The following is a 23,848-nucleotide window of genomic DNA, read 5'->3' as shown; positions in this document are numbered from 1 at the left end:
TACTTGGTGGTCGGATACTGCTCATCCGTGGAGCAGCCACTGTGCTGGTGGGGAGGATTCCAGTTGTGCAGCTTGGGTTCCATGTCTCCCTACGGCAATGTGGGTGACACACTGGGGTGGGTAAGAACGTCTCAAGGTGAAGGGATCTGGGAAAGCTGCTGTGTAGTAACCAACTAAACGCCCACTGCCAGGGGAAGGGGTTTATGCTACGTTTAGTAAACAGTGGGAAGGTTCAACCTTTATTAAACAGTGTGTTAAGGAGGTCTGTGTACCTATAGTATGCTGTCAGATGGGTCAGAAACAAGACTGGCTGTGCCTTTGAGAATGTCTTAGTCATTTTCCTGTGATCAGTGAGGAAGCATTGAAATGCTTCAAGCAGAGAAATTACATGGCAAAATTTATATTTTAAAATCGTCACCAAAATGCACCATCTAAGTTAACCAAGTACACTTAATCGGGGGGGGGGGGGAGGGGGGGCAGTGCACAAAGTTGGGGAGATGGGTCTGGAGAGAAGGAATATGAAAATCATATTCCTTCCATTTGTTTTTATTCACAGATGTTAAAATTCTTTTTATTTCCCCCAGTGAAAGGTGACTTTGCTGGAAAATCACTCAGATTTTTTTTTTTACAGTCAAGTCAGGAAGTCCTCAGAACTAAAAAAACAGGGGGCTGAGAGATCACAGTAAAGTCCTCTGCCCCTGCACCCTTGGTATCACGAGACCTCATGGAAAGCGAGGAGACAGGAGTTTTACTGCTGGGCACACTGCAGAAGGAACAGGGCCAGGCACTGAAGATAGACTAGAATAGATTGAAATCAGAGCAGACAATTTCCCACAAGCTTAGACTACTGGGTAAACAGTAGAATTCGAGGGGAGTCGCTATTCACTTGGAAGGAAGGAAGGAAGGAAGGAGAGTTGGAGAGGGTTGGCCTTTGCATCAGAGCTTGCCTCATCTTATCTCTCTGCCTCATAAGCCTTTTTGGTATCCGGACCATGGTACGGTTATAAGTATTTACCCCTTCTAGCCAATGTCATTAGCAGAAACCCTTTCTCTAGTGCTGAAGCTCTGGGCAGTGCATCATCTTAGACTCCTTACGTTGCCTTTACAGGGTGACTGTCACACTGAAGAATCTGAGACCACCACTGCTAACTTTAGATACGCTTTTGTTTCTGCTAGTCAACATTTTGTCTCTTATTAGAAATTCTCCCTGCTCACTTTTGAGTAGTGCCAACAGGAAGCCTTCCCTGAGAGGAGGCTGTATAGAAAAGCCTGCCAGATGGTCAGGCTTCTTGCTGTGTCCATAACATATTGTCCAGCCTCCTCAGAATGTGACATCGGAGACATCCTCCTGACTTCCCTGTGCGCCAGTGAAGAAAAGAGGCCGCGGATGGTTGTATTAACTTCACTAAAGAAAGAAAAGAAAAAAACAAGTCCCGGGAAGAGTCTGCATAAACTGTCAGTGAGGTGGGCAGGGTAGCGAGGTTAGTTTGGGTGCAGAAGGTGTGCAGTTAGAGTCTTAAAGGCACCTGCCTGAAAAGGTGGAGGACAGCGTAAGTTAGGAGCTGCCAGGTGGAAATGTACCCAGGGCACGGAACATCTAAGCTACCCTTTGGCCTTCTCAGACATCCTAAAGAGCACAGTGAGCAGTTTGGGTAGTAGACAGTTCAGGAAACTATTGAAAAGTACAAAGACAATGTTTGTCTGTGGACAAGGGAACTTAGGACTTTCTGTTCAATGCTATTATAAGCTTAAAACTACTTAAGCCATGAAGCTTAAAACACACACACACACACACACACACACACACACACACACACAAGATGGTTCTAGAGTGAGGGCTCAGTGGTTAAGAGCACTCTCTGCTCTTACAGAGGACCCAGGTTCAGTTCCCAGCTCCCACATGGTGGCTCGCAACCGTCCATCACTCTAGTTCCAGGGCTCCAATCTCTCTTCTAACCTCCCTTGATAGTAGGCACACATGTGGTACACATGCATACCTACATACATACATGCATATATACATACATGCTGCATCCACACAGACCTTGAAAGGACACTTACGCTGTATAACCTGCTGCAAAGAGGCGCAGCCAGGCCTTGCCAGAACCTCTGTCTCCTTCCACTAAGGGCTTTCTTTGCAGCAAGTGAATGAACTAAGGACTCTTGTCCAGTTGTCTCATATTGAGAGTTCCCCTCTCTGACTCATCTCTGGAGAAGAGTCACCCTGGTCACCAAATGAGCTATAGACTGTAGACACCTCTGCTAAGATGGTTAGTTTGCTAAAGCCTGGGTCGCTCCTCATCTCCACCCACAGCATCAGGGTTTAAAGTTGATTTGAAACTCATCCTTCAGAAATTTTTAAGCTGGAAAACAGAAAAGCTGTTGTGGATTAGTTGAGCATTTTAATGCAAATTATTAGAAAAGTGTTCTTGAAAGCAACTTCCCATGACTATTAAGACCCTAAGGGAATTTTTGTCAGCTAGCATCATTAAAAGAAGGAATCATCCTGTAATTATCAGAATTTAAATGTATATAAAATATAATGGATGAGGAGAAAGAATCTGTATGAATATTGAAACACACTTGTAAGTCATGAAAGAACACAGAATGAATTTCAGGGGCATATGAGCATCTTTTGTTTTCTACTTATTAAGTTGAAACTACATTTTGCAAGTTCCTAAAGGTTGACATATACACAGTGTTGGCTATAAAATGCTGAGTGCGCACACCATGATGGAATTTGCACTTTTCAGTTGTCACATTTATACGTCTATTTCTGTATCATTTGCTCAGACCAGCTCTTGTCGTCCTGATGACCAGTGCTCCTTTCCTTGCTCTTTGCATGATATCCTAAGGCAAATCATAAATGGATGTTTTCCAGGAAACAGGCACTCACTGACTTGGAATTTTATTACCCAGAATGCTTTTGACTTTTCCATCTCCTTATTGGGGAGAGGATAAAGACAAGAGAGATAAGGCCAGATGAGTGGCCTTAATGGCTTCAGTATAAATTCCAGGTCTGAAGGCCAACCCTGGCCCAGGCCTGAACTACAGGCACGTGGGCTGCATGCAGCTCATGGGTCACTTTTGACAGAGGAATAAATGCAAGTTTTATGTCTTCTCCACAGTGCGATGCTGGCTCTGGAGCCTTTATCCTCTCCTCATTCCTTCTATTCAGTCTTCCAGAGTTCTGGGCTAGCTGAATACTCACTCCTCCCACTTCTCTTGACTCCGCCCTACCCTCATCTAGGGCATTCAGTGTCCCTAGGTGTGGTCATTCATCTGTCCATGTGCTTTCCTCACTTAACATTAGGCTGATATAATTTAGAGACATAAATATTGCTTCCATGTAGAAACAGAGCACTGCGAGGATATTACACTCGTTAGCTAATCTTAAAACCAAAGCAACCTATGTTGTCTTTTGACATGATAGTGCTCAGTGTTGTTGGAATGCATTCCCTGGGTCTCTTTTGAAAAGCTCTTTATTTGGCAGGATATATCGTGACCCTTAAAAGAAGCTCCCTAACCTTTTACCCACTAATTTTACTTCCAGGAATTTATGCTAAGGAAACAATTGGTGACACACAGGCAGTGATCCTCTATAAGGATGTGATGGCAGTGCTATTTATACTAGCTAAAGGGGAGAACAATGTGGATTACACACAGAATGACTACATGAATCAGGGATACCATGCAATAGAATGCCCTGTAGCCACTGAAAATGTACTAGAGCCTACTAAATGACGTTGGAAATGCTTATATTGAGTAACATCGACAAAACAAGCTGATAGCTATGCATATAATATTATGCTGATCCCGCAAGTCAGAAGGCATTGGCTAAGATATAAAGTGATTATCAGTTCTATACGCTATATACAACTTCACTGATTTTCTTTTTTTAAAGTATTTTTCCATTTTTATACCAAATCATAATTTGTTTATAAGAATTTGGAAAGATCAGCTTTCTTCCCTTTCCACCTCCTGTGCTGTGGAATAAACCCTGCCTTGCGTATTGTAGAGAAACAGGCTAAGGCGAACATCCTCACTTGAGGTAAACTTCGCTTTTAGTGGTGAGCTTATGTCTCTTGTAAGAGCGCCCTTCCTCTTATAAAGCCCTTTCATGATGGTGTGAAAACCCGAAAGGGTCTGCGGCCTCTCTAGCGGGACTGGGAGCCTGCCCAGGTAGCGCTGTTCACAGCATGGCAAGGGTGTCCTGCTTGGTACATCACACGTCCCATCTTTCAAGTGACTCACCACAGAGGGCGTCAAGCTGATGACATTACTACACACTGTACTTGAACTGTCAGCCACAAGCTCCCAGACTGCCAAGCCTGCCGCTTATCTTCCTCCTGAACTGTAACTCTCACTGTGTGGGACTTTGAAGAAACAGCCTAGGCAGACAACTCCTTTTGAGCACACCATGGGCCAGCACACTATAGCGGACCCAGGCCTTCCAATTAGATGCAAAGCAGTCCAGCAAATGTTCCTTCCGCGCTGAAGTCGAAGTCGTGATTGCTGCAGTTGGACCTTGATGAAGGCTTGGCAGGACTCCAGGAATATTTAGGGTGAAAAATGTGCTGGGGTATTCAACTGGGAACTGCCCAGCTGGGCTGAGGCTTGGAAGAAGCCTTTATAGGGGTCATCTGCTCAAACTCTAGTTAGAAAGTTATTTCCTCCCATTCTAACCTCTATTGTTTGTTATGTTTGGCTTTCTTAGTGGGAAAAGAATCCAGAATTTCTTATTGGAGGTTTTAGGGCCGAAGGTGAAATTGACCATTTTCTGTTGGCCTGATTTGTTTGGGATTGTAATGGTGTGCGAGGTTTTTGTTGGTTGGTTGGTTGTTAATTCTTGTCATTTTAATAAAGAACCTATATAGCCAGTTGTTGCTGTAGTAAAGAGGAAATTGATAGTTATACACATATGGGCCATCACCATCATCATCATCGCCATCATCATCATCATCACCATCACCATCATCATCAACATCATCATCTCTTCTCATTTTAAGTCCCTCCTATATGCTGTATGAATTCCATCAAAACTAAAGGAGAATGTCTCAGTGTTTCTTGGAGGATCACTTCTATGTGTACAACCCTTCTGTTATTATAAGCTCTCTTCAGCATATCAAAATGTGTGCTGGTGCTATTGATAGGGACATTTATGACACATTTCTGAAGTATAAACTGAAAAGCATAATTGCCTTAGTAGTTGAAAACATCCTAAAAAATACTGTAGAGTATGCATGTGATTATTACAGTGGTAATAGATTTTAAGTTCTGGTCATTTCATAGCAAATAAATGTTATTGCTATGACTAAAACAAACAAATGAAATACTGTTAGACATGTAAAAAAGCAGCTAATATTACGGCAATTGACAAGAGACATGAGGAGTTACTTCTTACAGAAGTTACCATTGCCCTCCCCTCCCCCTCCCCCTCCCCCACCCCCAGATAATTTCATCCATGTTTTCCTGGAACTGTTGAGATGTCTGAGGATATAGAACAACACTCAGAACCCCATATTGTATTCCCAGACTATACTTCCTGTACAGATGAGATAGGAAGCTACAGGCATTTCCTCAATAAAGAAGTAATTTTAAACTATTTCGTAAATCCTTTTGAATTGTTCGGAACAGACTAGACCAGGCCTCTGAGCCCAAGTTGTTCCTTTGACCCTCCCTCCTCTGGTACCACTGAGTGTTATGGCTTTGGCCATGATCCAGGAGTCCTTTTCAGGCCGCCCTGACTGGCACGTTGTGAAGTGGGACTGAGAGGGCCCTGAGAAAGCTCGGCCTCGGGTGCCGGCACGGTAGTAAGGAAGGCTGCACGGTGCAGGTGAGAGACAGCATCCTGACGTGGGAGTCCCCAGGAGGTGAGAGACAGCGTCCTGAAGTGGGAGTCCCCAGGAGTAGATGCTCAACTCATTGCAAGAGTCACCGACCTCCGTCCAGTGATTCTTGCTGTCTTGGTTGCTGTTCTTTTCCACCTGTCGCATCTTGTCAGCTATGCTATAAGCTCTTGGAGCCAGGAGCTTTGGCAAATTGTACTTACTCTCTTGCTCATTACGGGTGCTCGTCAATGAGTCATTGGCAGATAGAAGAAATTGATAATAGGATCTACTCTTGAATTTTGTTTCTTCTCTTGTATGAATTCCATCTGCTAGATGAGTCCACCAGCCAGGACCCTGGAAACAGGACTGTGGAGTCTATTGGAATTTACTATGTGTGGTATCTTACTGAATCAGCTACTGTGTTTCCATTCTCCCTTGCAAACGTGGTAGACATCTGAAGGAAACTCATAAATCAGTGATTAAGAGAATCATAAATGCCATGGGTCTGATAAGCAGCTTTTTGGGGGCCTGGTGGAACAGTGTTCCCAGGGAATGAACACTGGAAACAAGAGCCCAGGCTTCGGATCAGAGCATCGGGTGAATCGTGGCCCTGTCACTTAAAGACTGGCACTCCTCGCCACCGTAGCCCAGGGCTTCACATCTGTGAAGTGGAAATTCCAGCAGTGCCTGTCTGTGGGCTTGTTGAGTGTCTTAGCGAGTGTCACTAGTGTAGTTACTAATTATCTCTTAATACCTGAGGGATTACATAGACCGTCCAGCTACAGCGAAGGAACCATACTTCCTTGCTCACAGATCCATAGTCTATAGATATAATACTCATACTGACATTGAATTAAGTATTCCATCAGTTTCAAGGATATGAACTTCACACAGAGTTTTTTTCTGAATGCGGATACAGGTCTTCATGTTATAGCATTTTACACACACACACACACACACACACACACACACACACACACACACACACACACACACTCTTGCTAAATTCCCATCTGTGACTGTCCTTTAGGACTGACTCCTGTCCATTGTACTCCATAGAGAGCTTTGAACAGTCTAGCAGCCAGCTGAAGATTCAGGGACTGTGGCTGGTTGTATGACTAGCTCTGCTCCCAATCTTCCCCACCATCTGTGTTTGCACTTTCTGTGACATACTGTGATTTTTACCTAGGTGCTAAGGTGTTTGTATAATTTGCAGAAATAAGGCAGATGGCCAGCATGGCTAACTAAAATGTATAAGCCAGATTATAGCAACTTCAGCTGTTTCTCTCCGACCCTTTAATCAGCTTCCCATCACAGTATAAAATGGACAAATTTGAGGTTTGGGTTCTATTTCTAAAATTGCCTGTTGGTTGGGGTTCTTCATTGAGCATTTGCGAACAAGAGAAAGCACAGACCTGGGCTGTGCATCTCCAGGGAACTGATCCTAGACATAAGTGCTGTCTCTGAAAGGTGTGTATCCATCCTGCCTGTCCCCTAGCGTGTTCCTAATGCACACTCAGATCTCCGATGGCACACAGCCCATGGAGTTAAAAATGTAAACAGGAAATTGTTTTCTGGCTGAATGGCCTTTGTGGCCCAGAAAAATATCCTTTTCTGCTGAGACATAACTTTTAAAAGCACACAACAGCGAAAGCTAAAGGCTAGCTGAGAGTGAGTCCAGTGTATTCCGAAGCAGGCAGCAAAACACATGGATACAGTTTCATGTAGGTAGGTACAATGCATGTCCACCAATAGCCAGTGGTAAATGGATAGTGGAGAACCTCAGGTCACCTAAAAAGCATTTGTGAGACAGACCAAAGAGGTTTGTCTGTGCATTAATACCTCAAGTGCAGAGGACTGACCTGGAGCACGGAGACTTGACAGCATGCCATGCTTCTGGACTCTGATGCTCCCATGTTCGCTCTAGCACCCTGTCATTTGGCCTCCCATGAACTGCCTGTGCTCCCATTGTGGCTTCCCTATGTGCTGATGAGTTTTCTGGTTGTTATGTCTTGCAGCCCCCCGAATCCAAGCCCAACTTCACCCCTCTCGCCATCATGGCCCATGTTCTCGGCGCCATCCAGCCCTATGCCCACCTCATCCACGTCCAGCGACTCATCCCCCATCAGGTCTGTGGCAGGGTTTGTTTGGTTTTCTGTTGCTGCCGTTGTTCTCTCATTGGCTTGGTCCTCTCTTCATGCAGTGTTCAGCCTCCTCGCCAACTTTGCTCCCCGTCATCCAAACCTGCACTTGCTTTTTGACAGGCCAGAAGAAGCGGTCCATGAAGACTCCAGGTAAAACTACGGATGATGACTGACCTGCCCACGTGTATGCAGAGCTGGTCAGGGACATGGGGGGTCTCCTCTGCTCTCCTGTGATCCCATCCTAAGAAACGAAGCCAAGAGGCACAGTATGCATGGCCTTGCATGGCATTTTAAAATACTCTTTCCAGCCTTTACCCACATTTCTGAGTTAATCCCGGGACAGGAATCTCCAAAAATTGCACCTGTTTTCAATGGTTTTCTGAATCATTTGGGCTCTCCGTATTTTGCTGGAAGATGATAGAACATTCTAGGGGGGACAATGTTGAGGCATAAACTGGCCTTTCCTTGTCACATTTTTATCAGGTAACATCTGGCACCTTTTGCTTATGGGTTGAACCAATAACCCTGAGCACTGACAGCACTCAGACCAGATCCAGTGAGTGAGAGACGTGTATAACACAGAATCAACGTTAGAGACCTGAAGCACTTACTCTTCAAATTATCAGGGCTTCCACCTCCATAGCCCCCATGCACTCCAGGAATCTTCTGGCCTCGCAGCCCATTCGTGTCTCTATAGGTCGTGAACCCCAAGTGCTCATGGGGATAGGCAGCACCCCTGTTTTGAGTGGCTTGACCTAGTTCTTCTCCCAGAGGGTCATGCTGCGGTCCTGCCTTGCAGAGCTCCACAGCCAAGTGGCACAGGTTTACCCTTGAGCTCATTGTAGGAAAGAAACTCTTGAAATTCAGGGAAAGAGGGGAACAGGAATCCTACAGACAAGATGCAGGGCATCTCGCAGACTAGGCCTCCAACTTCAACAGGCCACGTGCAGAGTCCAGGTCGAAGCATCATGAGCATCTTTAGCCTTTCCTCCTTAGGGGTGAGCCCATCACACAGGCTTGCCTAATTTATAAAATGGATGCTTTATAAGATCCCCCATGGGCATCTTCACATCTATTGTGTCATTCTGTCTCATATGAGAACCAGAAGATAAATGGTCTGGACCATATTGTAGAAAAAGAAAATGGTCACCTCATCAAATGAGGTGCCACCTGCCTAGAATTTTTACTCCAAAGACCTGGACAGCCCTGGTTAAGGTTCTGTGCCATCCCAGCCCTCAGCTCTGCTGGGTAAGATGTGACTTCCCACCTAGCTTGGTCCTAGATGTCGGGGGAGATGGCTCTGCAGTATGCTCTTTTTCTCCTCACCCCATAAATAAAGTAAAACTTAGGTACTGTTTTCCTAACACTTAAGCTATTTGCGAATTATTCCTTAGGCAACTACTAGACACTTAGGAGCCATTTACTTTCTAGCCATTAGAAACCATGTGGATGATTCCAGTTAGGTCAGTCACTGACCCATGCGGACCTGAAGCAGAACAACTACAATGGCTCATTCACTTATTAAATGGGCATTAGGAGAATGGGGCTGGCCTAGAGGCAAGTAAATGGCTGCTCAGTACTGCCTCCTCTGGCCTCTGTTAGAAGAGCACCACTGTGATGCTATCCCACAATCCTTTAGGGATCTTAAAATAGGCAAGCCACAGTAGGGCTTGAAATTGGGTGTCACCAGAGTTACTGCATATGCTAAGATAAGCACAGATCAGCACCCTGCTGAAGAAGACAGCCCACTAGGAGACCAGAGACTGGTTCCAGTCCCTAATTGCTGTTACAGTGTCTAGCCAAGAGGTGGGGGCGTACACCCATCGTTCAGGTCTAGTGTTGCCTTTCCCCAAAATGACTAAAAAAACATAAAACTTCAGATTACTTTCCTTTGACAAGGCTTTTAACAACAGACTCTGGATGCAGCCTAATGAGGGTCCTGGAAACCTGTGGGAACGGGCTTCTCTCTCTAGTCAAGCCACTTTTGAGCTTCTTGTTCCATGCTCAGAAGCAGCACAGGAGAACACAGGCCCTAGAGGAGGCCCCCTTTTATATCTGCCCTCTTTCTCTACCTGCCCGTCGTCCACTTCCTCAGAAGCCCCCACCTCAGACCCCCTAATTTGTACCTGGGCCCCAGGGAACTGCCTTACTGATCAAGCCACGGCAAGCTGGCCCCTCCTCCAGTAGCATGCGCCATAGAGTGGGTTGTCATTCTGCAAGCTTGCAAGGGCATTTGAGGGAAATTCCTCTGAGTGTTTTCCTGGCCTCATTCCATGCTCAGAGGCAAAAATTAAAAGTGAACCAGCAGAAGGCTCCAAAGTTGTTCATGCCCTTGAAGGCCCAGCCCAGTGCTGAAGAATGCTCTGATGGGAACTGTGTCCAGCTGCAGAGGAGGGCAGGAACCAAACAACCCACAGTGCTGCCTTCAGTCAGAGACAGAGCATCCAAACCCAAACCTCTAGCCAATATGATCTTCCACTGGGGTAGGGCTTAGAGCAAACGCCTTAGAGACGTTGAGAGGGAGCTATCTGGTACAAAATTGACAGCAACGGCAGACTTTGAACAAGACATAACTTCCCTAGTTAGAGCTTCCAGATAAGCAAAGCAAATAAATACACAGCCTACTCAGATTTGAATCGGACATAAATAAAAATGCACTTCTTAGTATATGGATATCTTATGGACATACACTTAATATTATTTGCATGAAACTCAGATCTGACTAGGTGTCCTTTCTCTGGTGACCATACTTCTGGGGGAATGGGGACAACTCCCTTTAAAAGCATGTCCTCTGCAGATTAGTGCTTGTCTAGGATAGCCACATTGCCTGGGGCTTGATCCCCAGCACTTACAATGATGTGTGTGTACACGTGTGCATGCATAAGCACGCCCCTTCTCTGTCCCTCTCTGAGTCCATAGGTAGTTGGAGAGGATCTTCCCACTGATTGTCAGTTGTTACAGAAAAACAGACTCTCTCCTGACCCTCACCTTTAGCTTTAACACACTGTTTTCTTAGTATTTGTTACTAAATTGCAGATTTTTAATATTGGTGGAATGTGAATCCCTTCAAATAATATTCATGGATGCTAGAGACCATGGCCTCTGTTCTCCAATCACCAAACAGCCCTATTAGTTTCCTGGGTGGCTCCTATTCTGTTCCATTACCTTTATTTACTGAGTTTAATAAGTAACCTGTAGGAGAACCCTATCCAGAGAAAGCTCTCCTTCCCTGGTCTCTTCACGCTGTGCCCACCTGTGCCACCCTGTCCTCAGAGGCAGCCCTGCCTCTGCATGGACTCAGTCTTGGCTCCTATGGCCTGCATCCCCCTTGTACCCCGCATGTCATGCAAGGCTACACATGCTTGTCAGAATAAGGCTTGGCTGGTTTACTGCCTATCACAGCCTCCTGGCAGTTTCCACCCTGTGGTCCATGCAGGAAGCAGGGAGAGGAACACACTTTTATCCAACCTCAAAGGCTATGCACTGACTGCTGAGTCCTTGCTAGCCAGCACACAGGCTCTTTGTTTAATGAGATGGGACCAGAAGAGCTGTATCCAACTGGAACCGGTGAACACCAAAGGCTTCCCTCCTCATCCCCGCTGTCCCTGCATTCTTCTCGTCTCCTTTCCCAGCTCTGTGCTTCCCACCATCGTCCTTTGGCTATAAGAAAACCAGAAAGAACAGCAGTAAACTGATCCTTCCCTGGTAAATCGCTCTGGATTACCACCACTTCTGCTCACCCTACTGCATAACAGACTCTCAATTCTTATCTTTCAATTTTCAAGGACCCAGGACTAGAAGGAATGCCCCCACTCTAGGTTTCTATCACCCATGCCTCGTCCTTGTCAAAGAGAGCCTGCCCTTGGTATCCCTAAGCAATAGTAGTTCAGAAGACCCTGGATGCTCTGCCTCATCTGAGACCAGGCTCTTCCTAGAAACCAGTGCACACGGGAGCCGGGGTGTCATCAGCTCCACCAGCCTCCACATTGTCAAGTGACGATAAATTAGATGACATACATCGTTTGACTTGTTTCTTAAGCTAGTGCTCCTTCTGGCACTTAAAAAAAATGTGCTTCTGAATTCCAGAGTGTACTCCTTCAGATGACTTGGAGAAAGTCACTTGTGGCAAATGAAGAGTAGCCTCCTGACAGGTGTCATTCTGACCCTTGAAAAGTCCACAGACTGATGAAAATAGTCAGGTGCCAAAGTCAAACTTGACAGAAAAGAGTAAATTTACCCTGCTCTCACGAATGACATCACATGATGGCCTGTGAGGTCAAACTTTGCCCCTGTTTTCTGGTAGATACCTTTTGCTGGACCTTATCCCCCATTGGCTTGTTTACATGTTTTCCCTAACTGCTGCGTACATCAGTGTAGCATGACGCAGTTACAGCAGAGGCCACTTGCCTTGCGGAGCTCAAAGACTGGCCCTTTCACCATAGGGATGTGCTAGCTTCAACTCTGGCTGTATGGAAGACTCTCTTGGAGAGTGTCATACAGATACTTCAGTTTCAATTCTGTTACTTATGGTTCCATCTGCAAGTCCATAGGACATGTAAATATTCTTAAGGACATTCTGATAACACGGAGAGAGCGCTGTCAATACTCATTGATAAAGAGATCCCAAAACAGAGCACAAGATCAGCCTCCGCCCCTTCCTTTTCCCCTGTCCTCTGTAAACTACCACATTGGTGCATATGTGTGCTCACACACCACCTCACACACCTCCTCCATCCTTGATACCCTGGGGACTGAAGAGTTTCAGCTTTAAATGTTGCCCTGCCAGCAATGGAGGACATTTGGGGGGAACTCATGGCCACCCCTGCCTGGGCTGAAACCTGGCTCTGCTGGAGTTTCTCATGGATTCACAGGCCATTACCAGCCCCCAGGAACAACTGCTGGTCATATTCTGCCGAGCCCTTGGTCTCTTCCAACTTGTAAGCACTCTGTCCAGGAACGCTCCTTCCTCCCAGTCCCAGCTGTGTAATTCCCAGGTAAAGTTTCTCTGGGGTACAAGGTGACCTTGGAGAATTGTGACTTCTTAGAGCGAATGGCCTTTCCTGCTTCTTCCTCAGTTTTCTCCTATGGCCTTTCCAACTTGCCCGCCTCCTGTTTGACCATCTGGCTGCCTTGTCTGGGCTCTTCCCAGGAGAGAGGACTAGGTGGCTTGCAGGAAAAGGAAAGAAGAAACAAGAACTATCTGTGACTTTCTGGGGTTGACAACAATGTTAAATAAACTTGCCTTTCCACACAGCACGCCATTCCGGAAGGCAAAGGCATTGTACGCCTGCAAAGCTGAACACGACTCTGAGCTCTCCTTCACAGCAGGCACCGTCTTCGATAATGGTGAGTTTCCTGTCCCCTCACAGAAGTAGAGGGGAAGCAGAGGGCTCAGTCCCACTCTGGGGGCAGGGATATCTTGCCCCAGAATCAGACGTCTGGAGTATTTACCTTGGATAGACCCTATAGACATCTAGTCACTGAGTTGTTTCAAACTCTGAGCAAGACTGTATCTGGCCTCAGAGATTAGCATTTGTGGGCCAGACAGGGTCAAAAACAAGGGACTGGAGTCTAGGATGGTGGCACTTGGGCAAGGACAATGGAGGCAGTTAAGTGCAACTGTTCTATCCTGTTTTCCCCTTGGGATCTGTGCCTGAATTGTCATCAGCAGGCAAGGCCTCTCCCTGGACAGGAATGTAGGCAGCAAGCCCCCTCAACTGTGAGAACACAGAACAGACTCCATAGTGTGATGTCACCTACACTGCAGCGGTGGCCTGTCCTGGCATCCTGGTGTACGTATGTATTGTGGCACTCCATAAACCTGCAGTCAGGACCTGCTTGGTGCACCATTATCCTGTGCCCTTTCGGTCTTGCTCCCTAAAAGCATATTTTACAGTAAGAAGTGAAGCCATAGCGTGGCATAGCTATTTACCTAAGAGAAAAATCTGTATTCCTGTGCAAACACCAAGTTTCTGGGACAGGTGTTTTCCGTGGGTGAAGTTCTCCTCCAGGGTTACAAGCAGTTAGTTCTGTTTGCTTCAAAGGAAGCCAAAAAAAAGGCAGCTGCCTGCTTCCAGAACCCGGACATTTGCTCTGGCTACTCCTTGGCCTCATGTGGGGTGAAAGCGAAGGGCACACCATTTTGGCTGGGCACCCCTGCCTGGCCCTAGACCTGACTCTCCATGTGACAGAAAACCAGCAGAGGTGGAGGGAAGTTGAGGTGCCTGCACAGCACAGGAGCGCCTGAACCCTAGAGCCAGGCCACAGTCCACGTCCTAGCCTGACCATTTGCTCTGATGTGACCTGAAGCAATGGCGTCACTCTCCAGTGACCTGGTTCTCTGCTCTGTCACAGTAGCTAACACACCTACCTTACAGGGCTTGCTGAGAGGACGTCAAGCTAATATACAGGGTGGAAAATGGCACTCAATGCATAGGAGGGATTCAGTATGTTTCTTAAAGTCAGGATGCTGTGTCTGTCCTAGGAAGACCGTGGCATGGTGATCTGTATGCAAGGGCAGCTTTACTTGGTTGGCTTGGTCCCAGCCTGACTGTCTATCAGCCGTAGGTACTGTTTATATTGTTGGAGCCTGCCATCAAATCTAGAGTTCCTGGCACCATTTGTATCCCACACCCTGTATTCTGCCCACTTATTAGTCAGGCATGAGTAGACAGAGTGGGAAACAGCATACAGTGCAGGGAGAGTCCCAGCCTGGGCCTCCTGGGCCAGCAGCAGTTGGGACAAATTTGAAACTGTATGTGTCCTGATAAGGCCAACGTCCACCTTGATGCTTCTTCCCCAAGTCCAAAGTACTGTCCTGAAACTTTGCCTCTGTTGACTTTCTTCTCAGAGCATGTACATGGCCAGTGCGGCCACCTCTCCCGCCAGCCACTGATACTTGCAACTCTAGCAGGCTGGCATGTATAATAGGTCAGCTGAAGACTGCCCCAAACCATGCCATGGTCAGTATGCCCTGCACAGACCAGCTATAATAACAGGGTTAGGATCCCCTGCAGACAAATCAGAATGGGCATCCCTGCTGGAGCACTGTGCCCTGCCACGGCTGAGCAGTGTATTCAGTTACACAACTCTCAACATGATTTAATTCCAGGAACACACACACACACACACACACACACACGCCCATACCCTTTAGCAATCATGCTGGTTTTACCCCTAAACTTTCTCTGTCCACCCCAAGGGAACTGCCTAACCTATATTCTGTCTCCAAATGTTGGCCTGCTTTAGACATTTCATACAAATAGAATTGCATAATATGTGTTCTTTGAAACAGAATTTCCTTTTTTTAATGCGATATTTTTCACATTAATCCGTATTGTAATGTATATCTCCACTTATTACCATTTTATGGCCAAGTAGTATCTCATTGTGTGACTATACCACCTTTTACTTGAACATCCACCAGTTCATTGCTGGAGTATCTTACTGGTTCTCAATTTTTCACTGTTAAGAATGATATTGTGTTAACATTGGTGTTGGAGTGTTTTAAAATGTAAGTTCTCCTGGGATTGCTGGGTCACATGGTAACTCCATATTGACTGAGGAAATGCCAGACTATTTTTACAAGGAGCATGTACATCTTTGCACCCCCTCCCCTTTCATTTTCAAGTTTCCTCTTTGAACAATAGCAAAAATCAGGCAAGCACCACCATAATTTTTACTTGCCAAGGCCTTTTGTTCCCGATAGGGGTACTCTGGCCAGCGGCTCTGGGACTACTCCCAGGGATAACCATCACAAACCCTCTAAAGATACATGTAGCAAGGGAGAAGTCTGGTTCCCTTCCCACAGACTCCTGCGATCTCCAGGAGCTGTACACCATTCTCTTATGCTGACATTGTGTGCATGCATATGACTCTGGACATGCTCATGCCATGATACGCACGTGGAGGTCAGAGAACAACATGTCTGGAGTCCGTTCCTTCCACTTTTTTATGACACAGCATCTCTGGTGTTTCTTCTGTGTGCTCCAGACTCCAGTCTAGCTTCCAGACAGTTCTTCCTACCTCCCATCTTACCTTAGCCATTCTGGGAGTGTGGACGCACACCATTGCCTCGGCTTTTAATAGAGATTCTGGGTCTCACATACAGGTCATCAGGTTTTCCCTGCAAGTCTTACTATCCTTTGAACTATATCCCTGGCCCCAGATAGAGAGGCTAATCCACTTTCTAGACTTCTTTGCTTGGTAATATTTCACTGGGTCCTATTCTAGAGGAAAAATCTACTTTCATTCTGTTGGAGAAGGAAATCACATTGGTAAAGTAGCCGTTTCCTAGTGCTCCTGTCTAGACTCTGGAGTGATAAGGTGAAGCCTGTGCCGGCAGCCTGGATGCTCTCTGCAGCTGTCAGATTAAAGTTTCCTACTGGCAGGTTTTGAACATGTATGCTGTTGTCATGTGTGGGCTTTGTGTGTGGAATAAGGAAGGGAAGAGAAGGGTGTGTTGAGGTGAAAGTCTGCTGTTTCGTAACGATTAATCTCTCTGCCTTGGGATTTCAGGGCCCAAACTTTGACTCTGGAGTGGTGCTTTGTCAGCTCCTGGACTCTGTGTAGCAGGGGATAGATGTGCAATACTGGGAAATATCTCCAGTGTCAGCTCCTGCCAATCTACCAGGAAACTGCCCGCGCCTCCAGCACCTTAGACAGTAACTGGAAAGAGAAGTAATTTGTGTTCTCAGGAATATTATTCATCTGGGAGCAGTGTGATCAGCGATACCTAGAAAATTCACGTGGCAGTAGCCAAAATTGGGTTCTTGGGATACTCTTTTCAAGTTGGAGATGAGAGACTGGGAGACCGATCAGTAGGTGTGACCCGCTTGTCCCATGAGTCCTTCGCCCTAGCACCCTTGTCAAAAGCCAAATGTGGTAGAGTTCCTGTAATCACAGTGCTGAAGAGACAGAGACAGGCTTGGTAGCCGTCTTCTCTAATCAAATCCATGCGTTCCAGGTTCCATGAGAGACCCTGTCTCAAGAACTAAAGTAGGGACTGACCAGGAAGACACCAATACTGAACTCTGGATTCCATATACACGTCTACATGTGCACACACATCTTACTTTACACACCACAGCTTCAGAGCACATCTCCACAAACTGATGGGCAACTGCTTCTTTCTGTAATTAAAGTTTTATTGGAGCACAGCCTCCCCCCATTTTTTTTCATGTTTTCATACTCTGTTGCCCTTTATAGGGAGTTGACAAACCACTGTTCTCTGATTGCATCTAGCTTTTCCGTGTCTCAGGGCCTTGTATCATCTCTAAGCACTCCTGGCTGATAGCATGAAAGCCTTTGGGCTGTAACTTTCAAAGTTCCTTCCCTCTACCCAATTCTTTCCCCCCCCCCTCCCTCCCTGATTCTCTCTTTCTCCCTCCCACTTTCACTGTGTTTATTGATAATCTGTCACTACACTAAAGGGACATATATGAGAACTTAGCACAGTGTCTGGCCCCTGATGGGTGCTTCTAAGATATTTGAGTAAATGTCTGCTAATCACACATGTCTGTTAACTTCCTTCAGTGGAGGCTTCTTCCCTCCGGGGGTAGCCAGCCATTAGAGATCTTAGTCATACACTTGCCCATTGTCCCCAGTGAGCAGGACTTCTGTGTTGTACCAGGTTATGCCTGGAACCTGTGTTGTACCCAAGGCTATAGCAAAGAGAGATGTTGGGCCCAAGCCAGTAGCAGCTTATATGATGTGCTCACCTGCCCACTGCTTACCAGTGCCTCACCAGTCAGAGCCCTGAGCAGAGCTAGAGACTACAGGCTGTGGTCAGCTGTCCTGGGGCTCCGTTATCTCCCAGCGGGCTGCTCAACCTTCGGACCCTCAGGTTTTCATCTGTAAATGAGGAGGCTAGCAGAATTGGCTGTTTTTACACTGAAACTAATACAGGAGGAGTTCCTGTTCGTAAAGCTTCTGCTATTTAGTGCGTGTTCAACCTCTTCATACCTAAGAGCCACTTTCTCCAATGGAAGCAAAGCAGGCCAGAGCAGAGGAAGGGTTTACTCACAGTTCAAATTCTGGTTTTACCCATATGACTATGTCCAAATTAATTGTCTGAAATTTCGAACATGTAGCCCCCATGATGCTCACCCTTTAAGGTTATGTCATAGTGCATGGTGGAGTGGCTGAAGGTCGGATAGTTGATAAGAAGTCAACTAGCAAAGCAAAGCTTTGTCACTTCAGTACTTCTCAGTAGGACCTATGAACACTAGGTGAGGGATGCTGTGAATTTTCCAGAAACCAGGAGGTAGGAGGAGCAGGTAGAAGCAGGTCCATAATACTATCTATAAAAGAGTTGGGGCTTCACTTGAACCCTGAGTAAGGCCAGGGAACAGGGTACAGTTCCCAGGCTCCCTCCTCCACCTGCTGACGAGAGCTCAAACTTGCATTCCTAACTACCGCCTTTATTACAAGGCATTTGACACACCAAAGTCATAGCTTTTTACTTCTGCAACCCAGTGGCGATGCAGGTGCCTCAGGCCGAGGAACCTGCAGGTTCCAGGAGCACATAGATAAAACGGGTGCGCTGTCTTGCGCTAGGCCTTAAGAAACCCTGGCTTAAAGGCCCAATGAGTCAGCAGACCCTTACAAAGACTGTTCCATCCCCTGACGCCTGGGTGACACATCTCTAGGCCTTTCTGGTTTCTTCTGAGGCTTCCCACAGTCTGACAGTTCCACTCAGGTTCATAGATAACACCTCAGTACCTGTGCTGGCTGAACAGTGATGGGAGGAGGTGGACACGTCCACCCGCGGACACGTCCACCCGCCAAGCAGCCACGCTTCCAATGGTCAGACTGCTTTCATTGTCTTTATTTTGTTCACTTTTTTTTTAACTCAGTTTTTTTTTTTTTTGAGGGAATTGGTTAATTCTTTTTTATTTTTGGTTCTGAACATCTAAGGTTTACTGAAGCTCTGGTGGGTGTGTAGGTACCAAGCCCTTTGCCAAAGGTGCCTCAGATCTTCCTTTATCTTACCTCCAAGTGCTGGCATAGCAGATGCACCCTGCCCCAGCTGGCTTTTTACAGGCTTTCTGAAAGGCTGAACTCAGTCCTCGGACTTATAGGTGAGGGGCTTTCTCCACCTTTGTCCTCTCTTGCCCCTTTGCTGTGATTTACGGAGGGAGTGCCTTACTTCCTGACTGCCCTGGGAGTTAACAATACACTAATGGTGGCTCCTTTAATCCGCACTAGAAACCACAGAAAACACCATGCCACTATTGTAGAAGTCCAGTCTGGAAGGGATCTAGACAGCCTCAGCTGGTGGCCGGGCAAACAGAAGCCTACTCAGTGTTTCCTATAAGTGGCCTAGAAAGCCCTTTGAGACCCGAAGAGGCCAAGCCACCCCTAAGTGCTCCACACTCTCCTCTCTGTACTCTCTGGGGTCTGAGGTATCATCTATTGAGGTTTCATTTCTCCAGGACTTGTGGGTGGAAGTTATGCAAGGTTTTGAAGGCCAGCTAATAGGTGTCTGATCATGTCTCCCCCTAAGGAAGTGTGGGAACGCCTCTACATACTTTAGCATACTTTGGCGCTTCTAGAAGCCTTGGAGCCTGTGATTTTGTTTCCTCCCCGTTGGCTTCCATCGGTTTCTGTTCTTCTTTCCCTACAAAGTGAAACTAGAATCATACAGTAGTGCTGGGGCGGAAATGCATTTCTAAAACAAGCTCAGGAAGTCGCTTAATTAGCCCAGGAAAGGAACAGGGGGAAATCTATTCTCTCCACACAATCTTGGATAATTGGAGTTTTCCTAATCCATTTAGAGCAAGTACCCTGCTCCACCCCAAAGTAACCTGTACTTGTACAGCTGTTACACAAGTAGGAATACCCCCACCTCCCCAGACACACTCATCACCAAGGTTCATAATTCCATCTCTCTTCCTTCCCACTATGGTATTCTGTACAGATTCAGCCAGATCTCCCCATCTCTTCACTCTCAGTACTTCCAGTAACAGAAATGGATCAGTATTCTGTGGTTGTTGAAAAAAAAAATCAAAAGGATGGGAGCTTTGAAAGTTCAGTAGAGGAAGCAGATGGCTTTTTGACTTGTTTATAGGAAAAGCTCTAGAGTATAGAAAAGTAAAGAAGGCAGTGGGTGGAACAGAAGGGAGGCATTCCGAGTCTGCGGCAGGAAGAAAGGGTCTGTCCTCACATGAGAAGCAGGGCTGTGGACTTAAGGATACAAAGCAGATAGGTCAGGCTGTGCATGGTGGCTCAGGCTGCTAATCTCACAGCTCGTAATGCTGAAGAAAGAGGGTTGCTGTGAGTTCAAATCAGACTGAGACCCTCCCTGTCTTTTAAAAAGATAAGAACAAAAATGAACAAACACACAAAATAGATTACTAGTACAGATGAGTTCTTAACAATCTTCCCAGGACATGCCATTTGGTACATAGTATATAGTGAATAGGCTGCATTGATGTGTACATGCATGTATGGTATGCAGGGATGCATGCATGCATGCGTGAGTGGGTGGGTAGGTGGGTGGATGGATAGGTGGGTGGGTGGATAGATAGGTGGGTGGATGGATGGATGGATGGATGGGTGGGTGAGTGGATGGGTGGATGGATGGATGGATGGATGGATGGATGGATGGATGGATGGAGAGCATCCCAACTGTTGACCTCTAACTTAAAGGAATATAAATTTGTTGCATATACTTTAAAATAGGAAGTTCAGAAAATCCATAATGCCTCTGAAACTGCATGTAAAATTTTTTATGTCTGACTGTTTCCCTTTTTGTTGTAGAAAGAGTTCAGAACAACTTTCACCAGAAGGGTTTCATCTCACAAAAGGTTAAGGATCTCTCTTTCAAACCAGTCCTGGAATTGCAAAACATAATAAGCAATTGTACTCACTCCCCAGACTCCCCTCCTACACATTCGAGTGCACAGCACAGCCACCTCCCGGCTGCCTGTGACTTTGTCTCTTCTCTCTCGTCCTGTACAGTTCATCCATCTCAGGAGCCTGGCTGGCTGGAGGGGACTCTGAATGGAAAGACTGGCCTCATCCCAGAGAACTACGTGGAGTTCCTCTAACCTCGAGCCCCAGTGGAGCTACCGAGCTTTACGTGGTCTCCATGACAACTGCTGCTTCTGGTGTTGTGGGCCACTTTTCATTGCCACTGAGAAAGCAGGGAGCCTGACTGTTGCTTCCTGCCAACCCGATGAATGCATCTGGGAACGTGTGCCACCATCCTCCACGATCATCTCAGCTTACCGCACAGTGATGCAGCAAGAACTGCACGTCAATCAGCAGAGGAGGCCACTGGATTTTGAGAACCCAGAGGAAGACTTGCAGAGCTGTCTGCTCAGGAGTGCCCTAGATAGAGAGCCCTGATTTCACTGCAGCAGTCCTCCAGACCCCTACCTTCTGGGAGGAGGAAGCAGGATGAGACTAGAGCTAAAGAGAGTGCAGCACTGCTGAATTGGAAGAGGCAGGGCAAAGAAACTGGCACAAGGTGCAGGCTGCCTCCACTGCTGTTGCTTACAGCAGACGCTTTCCCTCTCCTTCCTTCTCCCAGGGTCACAGTGCTGCAGGCAGCTGGGCCTGTCTGCAAGCGCACAGGATGAAGGGGTTGCCGCACTGTTTATACATGGTCCAATCTCTCACCATCTCTTGAGCAGCTGTTGGCCTATAATCAGCAGATTTCAGTCTAGTCCTCTCATGCAAAGAAACACACGCCCTTCACGTTCTCTGCCGCGCTGAAGGCTTCCATCACTGCCATCACCTAGTAACCATAGCAACCCAACCTACTCTAAAACTAAGCCAAAAATAATACTCCTCTTTGTATGACACCCCCCTCTCCCAGCTCTGGTGAGTTTTTTTTTTTATTTTTATTTTTTTTTGAATGGTCTTCCAACAGTTTGAAGCAGAGGATTAGACCATTAGGGTGGTCTATCTGGAGCAGACAGCTCCTTAGAATCTTTTGTTACTGAGGTCCTGTAGATTTTAGAGATGATTCTTAGGCCTGACTTTAAAAGAACATCTATATCACTGCCACCCAGAAAAAAAAAGAGAATCATTAACGAGGATAGGCCATTAAGAATCTGTAGGACGCCAAATGTTGAGGCCTGGAGGCTAGGCTGGATACCATCGAAGTCAGGGAATTCTGATTAAAGGGGTCTCAACTGTCTCGCACAGGAGACCACCTGGACAAGCATCACATGACCTCAAAAGAATACAATCATGGTATCTTCGCACTCAAATGCCCTGGCTAGAGGACTCTGGACATACTGTCACACTCTCCAGGAGCCTCTCTGATGGCATTGTTGTACCAGAGAGTGTCTCTGGCTCCTGGAACTCCCTTAGGGTTCTTTAATGAAGAAAAGAAAAACTTGAATTGTGTTGAATTACTGTATCTTCTGCTTTTTTTTTTTAAAGATAAACTTGTAAATAGAATGATTTGAAATATTATATGGTAAAGTTTTATATTTGATATTCTTTAAGCTAGTTGCTCCATACATTTAGTATTTCAATTGCTGAATAGATGTGTTTAAAAGGTTGCAAGAGAGGCTGTGTTAAAGAGTAAGGGTCATGCGCCCTCTCTGGCCCAGATGTTTCTCCATGGTTCCTGTTGATGAGCCTGAAAAGTTGATTGTATTCAGTCGTCTTTATCTACATGTAATTTGGGGCTTTGGGGTTAAAAAGAGCATCTTCAGGCAATGAATTTTCAAAGAATTCCCACCCAATGGTAAAGAGGCACTCAGGATTTAAATAGGTGGGGAGAGGGTGACATGTTTGTTTTTTTTGTGTGTGTTTGTTCTTCTCAGGTGTATTTCTTGGTACCCCAGGATGTCCAGACAAAAGGAGCTGAGACAACAACTCCTTTTTTTTCACATCTCCTAAGGTGATTATATATATATATACTAGTTTGTAAATGTGTCTATCAGCTCTAAGAACAAAACAAGAAAGCCAGCTGCTGTGGTTCTTGGTCACTGGTGAACGTTACTCTCTTCCTGTAGACATGTTCCTATATTTCCCTTTCACCTCCAGATTCCCAGCAGCCCCAAAGTAACTGTTACAGTTTTTTAGAGTGACTGTAATGTTAATAGTTCACTGTCAGGATTCAGTATTGAGTTTACTAGCTCAGGATTGTTGCCAACCAAGAACCAGCCAGGAGCAAGGGAGATTTGAACTTTCAGTCAGGCAAACACAAGATTCCAAACTGCCGTGGCTGGGTGTGACGCCCATGCCATTCTTAGCACTTAGACAAGAGGATGGCTAAAATCTTATGACAGCCAGATGAGAGATGAGAGGAGGGTCAAAAACTAAAGGAAGAAATGGAGTACACTCAAGTTCCAGACCTGTTCCCCGTGAGCTTGAGAAAAGGTTGGACGGTGGGGCCCAAAGGGCATGCACACTCACGTAGCATTGCTCCTTCCAAATTGAAATAGCTCAGCACGATACTTTTAATATATTTGATGGTTTAAATTGTCACCTGCCTCATAATAAATGAAGTATGCTTGTAGTCAGGGCCCAGCACGACTGCTTGGATACATATTCCTTCTCCTGAGCTGGCCCTGGTTTGAAGCTGCTCTCTTAGGCTGACCTCCTTCTGGTTTCCCTGAGGCCATGTGTGGCCTATGACAGATGGTCGCTCTGTTTCCCTTTGTCCAGCTAGGCCTCCCTCCTCCTCCTCCTCCTCCTCCTCCTCCTCCTCCTCTCCCTCCTCTCCTTCTCCCCCTCCTCCTCCTCTTCCTCTCCTCCTTCCCTCATCCCCTCCTCCTCTCCCCCTCCTCCTCCTCTCCCCCTCCTCCTCCTCCGGTAAAAAAATAAAAAATGGGAGAGATTAATATGAGCCAAGTGGGAAGGAACTTGAAGATTAAAAGTGATTTGTGCCCTTTCTACTCTCTAAAC

General features: G+C 46.3%; 1 protein-coding gene across 2 annotated transcripts in view; it reads left to right on the top strand.

Annotated features, from left to right (window-relative positions):
* The window catches only part of Arhgap26 (Rho GTPase activating protein 26), a 390,006-nt gene extending 366,359 nt beyond the window's left edge, over positions 1-23,647 (top strand). For both annotated transcript variants that reach the window (XM_052155156.1, XM_052155157.1), the window contains exons 21-23: positions 7,850-7,960; positions 13,230-13,321; positions 20,939-23,647. In XM_052155156.1, coding sequence (XP_052011116.1) covers positions 7,850-7,960; positions 13,230-13,321; positions 20,939-21,027 — 292 coding nt within the window. In that variant the 3' untranslated portion in view covers positions 21,028-23,647. The remainder of the gene's footprint in view (positions 1-7,849; positions 7,961-13,229; positions 13,322-20,938) is intronic.
* Positions 23,648-23,848: the final 201 nt, after the last annotated feature.

This window comes from Apodemus sylvaticus, chromosome 13, assembly GCF_947179515.1.
Source record: "Apodemus sylvaticus chromosome 13, mApoSyl1.1, whole genome shotgun sequence".
NCBI classification, from domain to species: domain Eukaryota; kingdom Metazoa; phylum Chordata; class Mammalia; order Rodentia; family Muridae; genus Apodemus; species Apodemus sylvaticus.
Note: the sequence above shows the minus strand (reverse complement) of the source record. Positions and strands in the feature narration are given on the sequence as shown.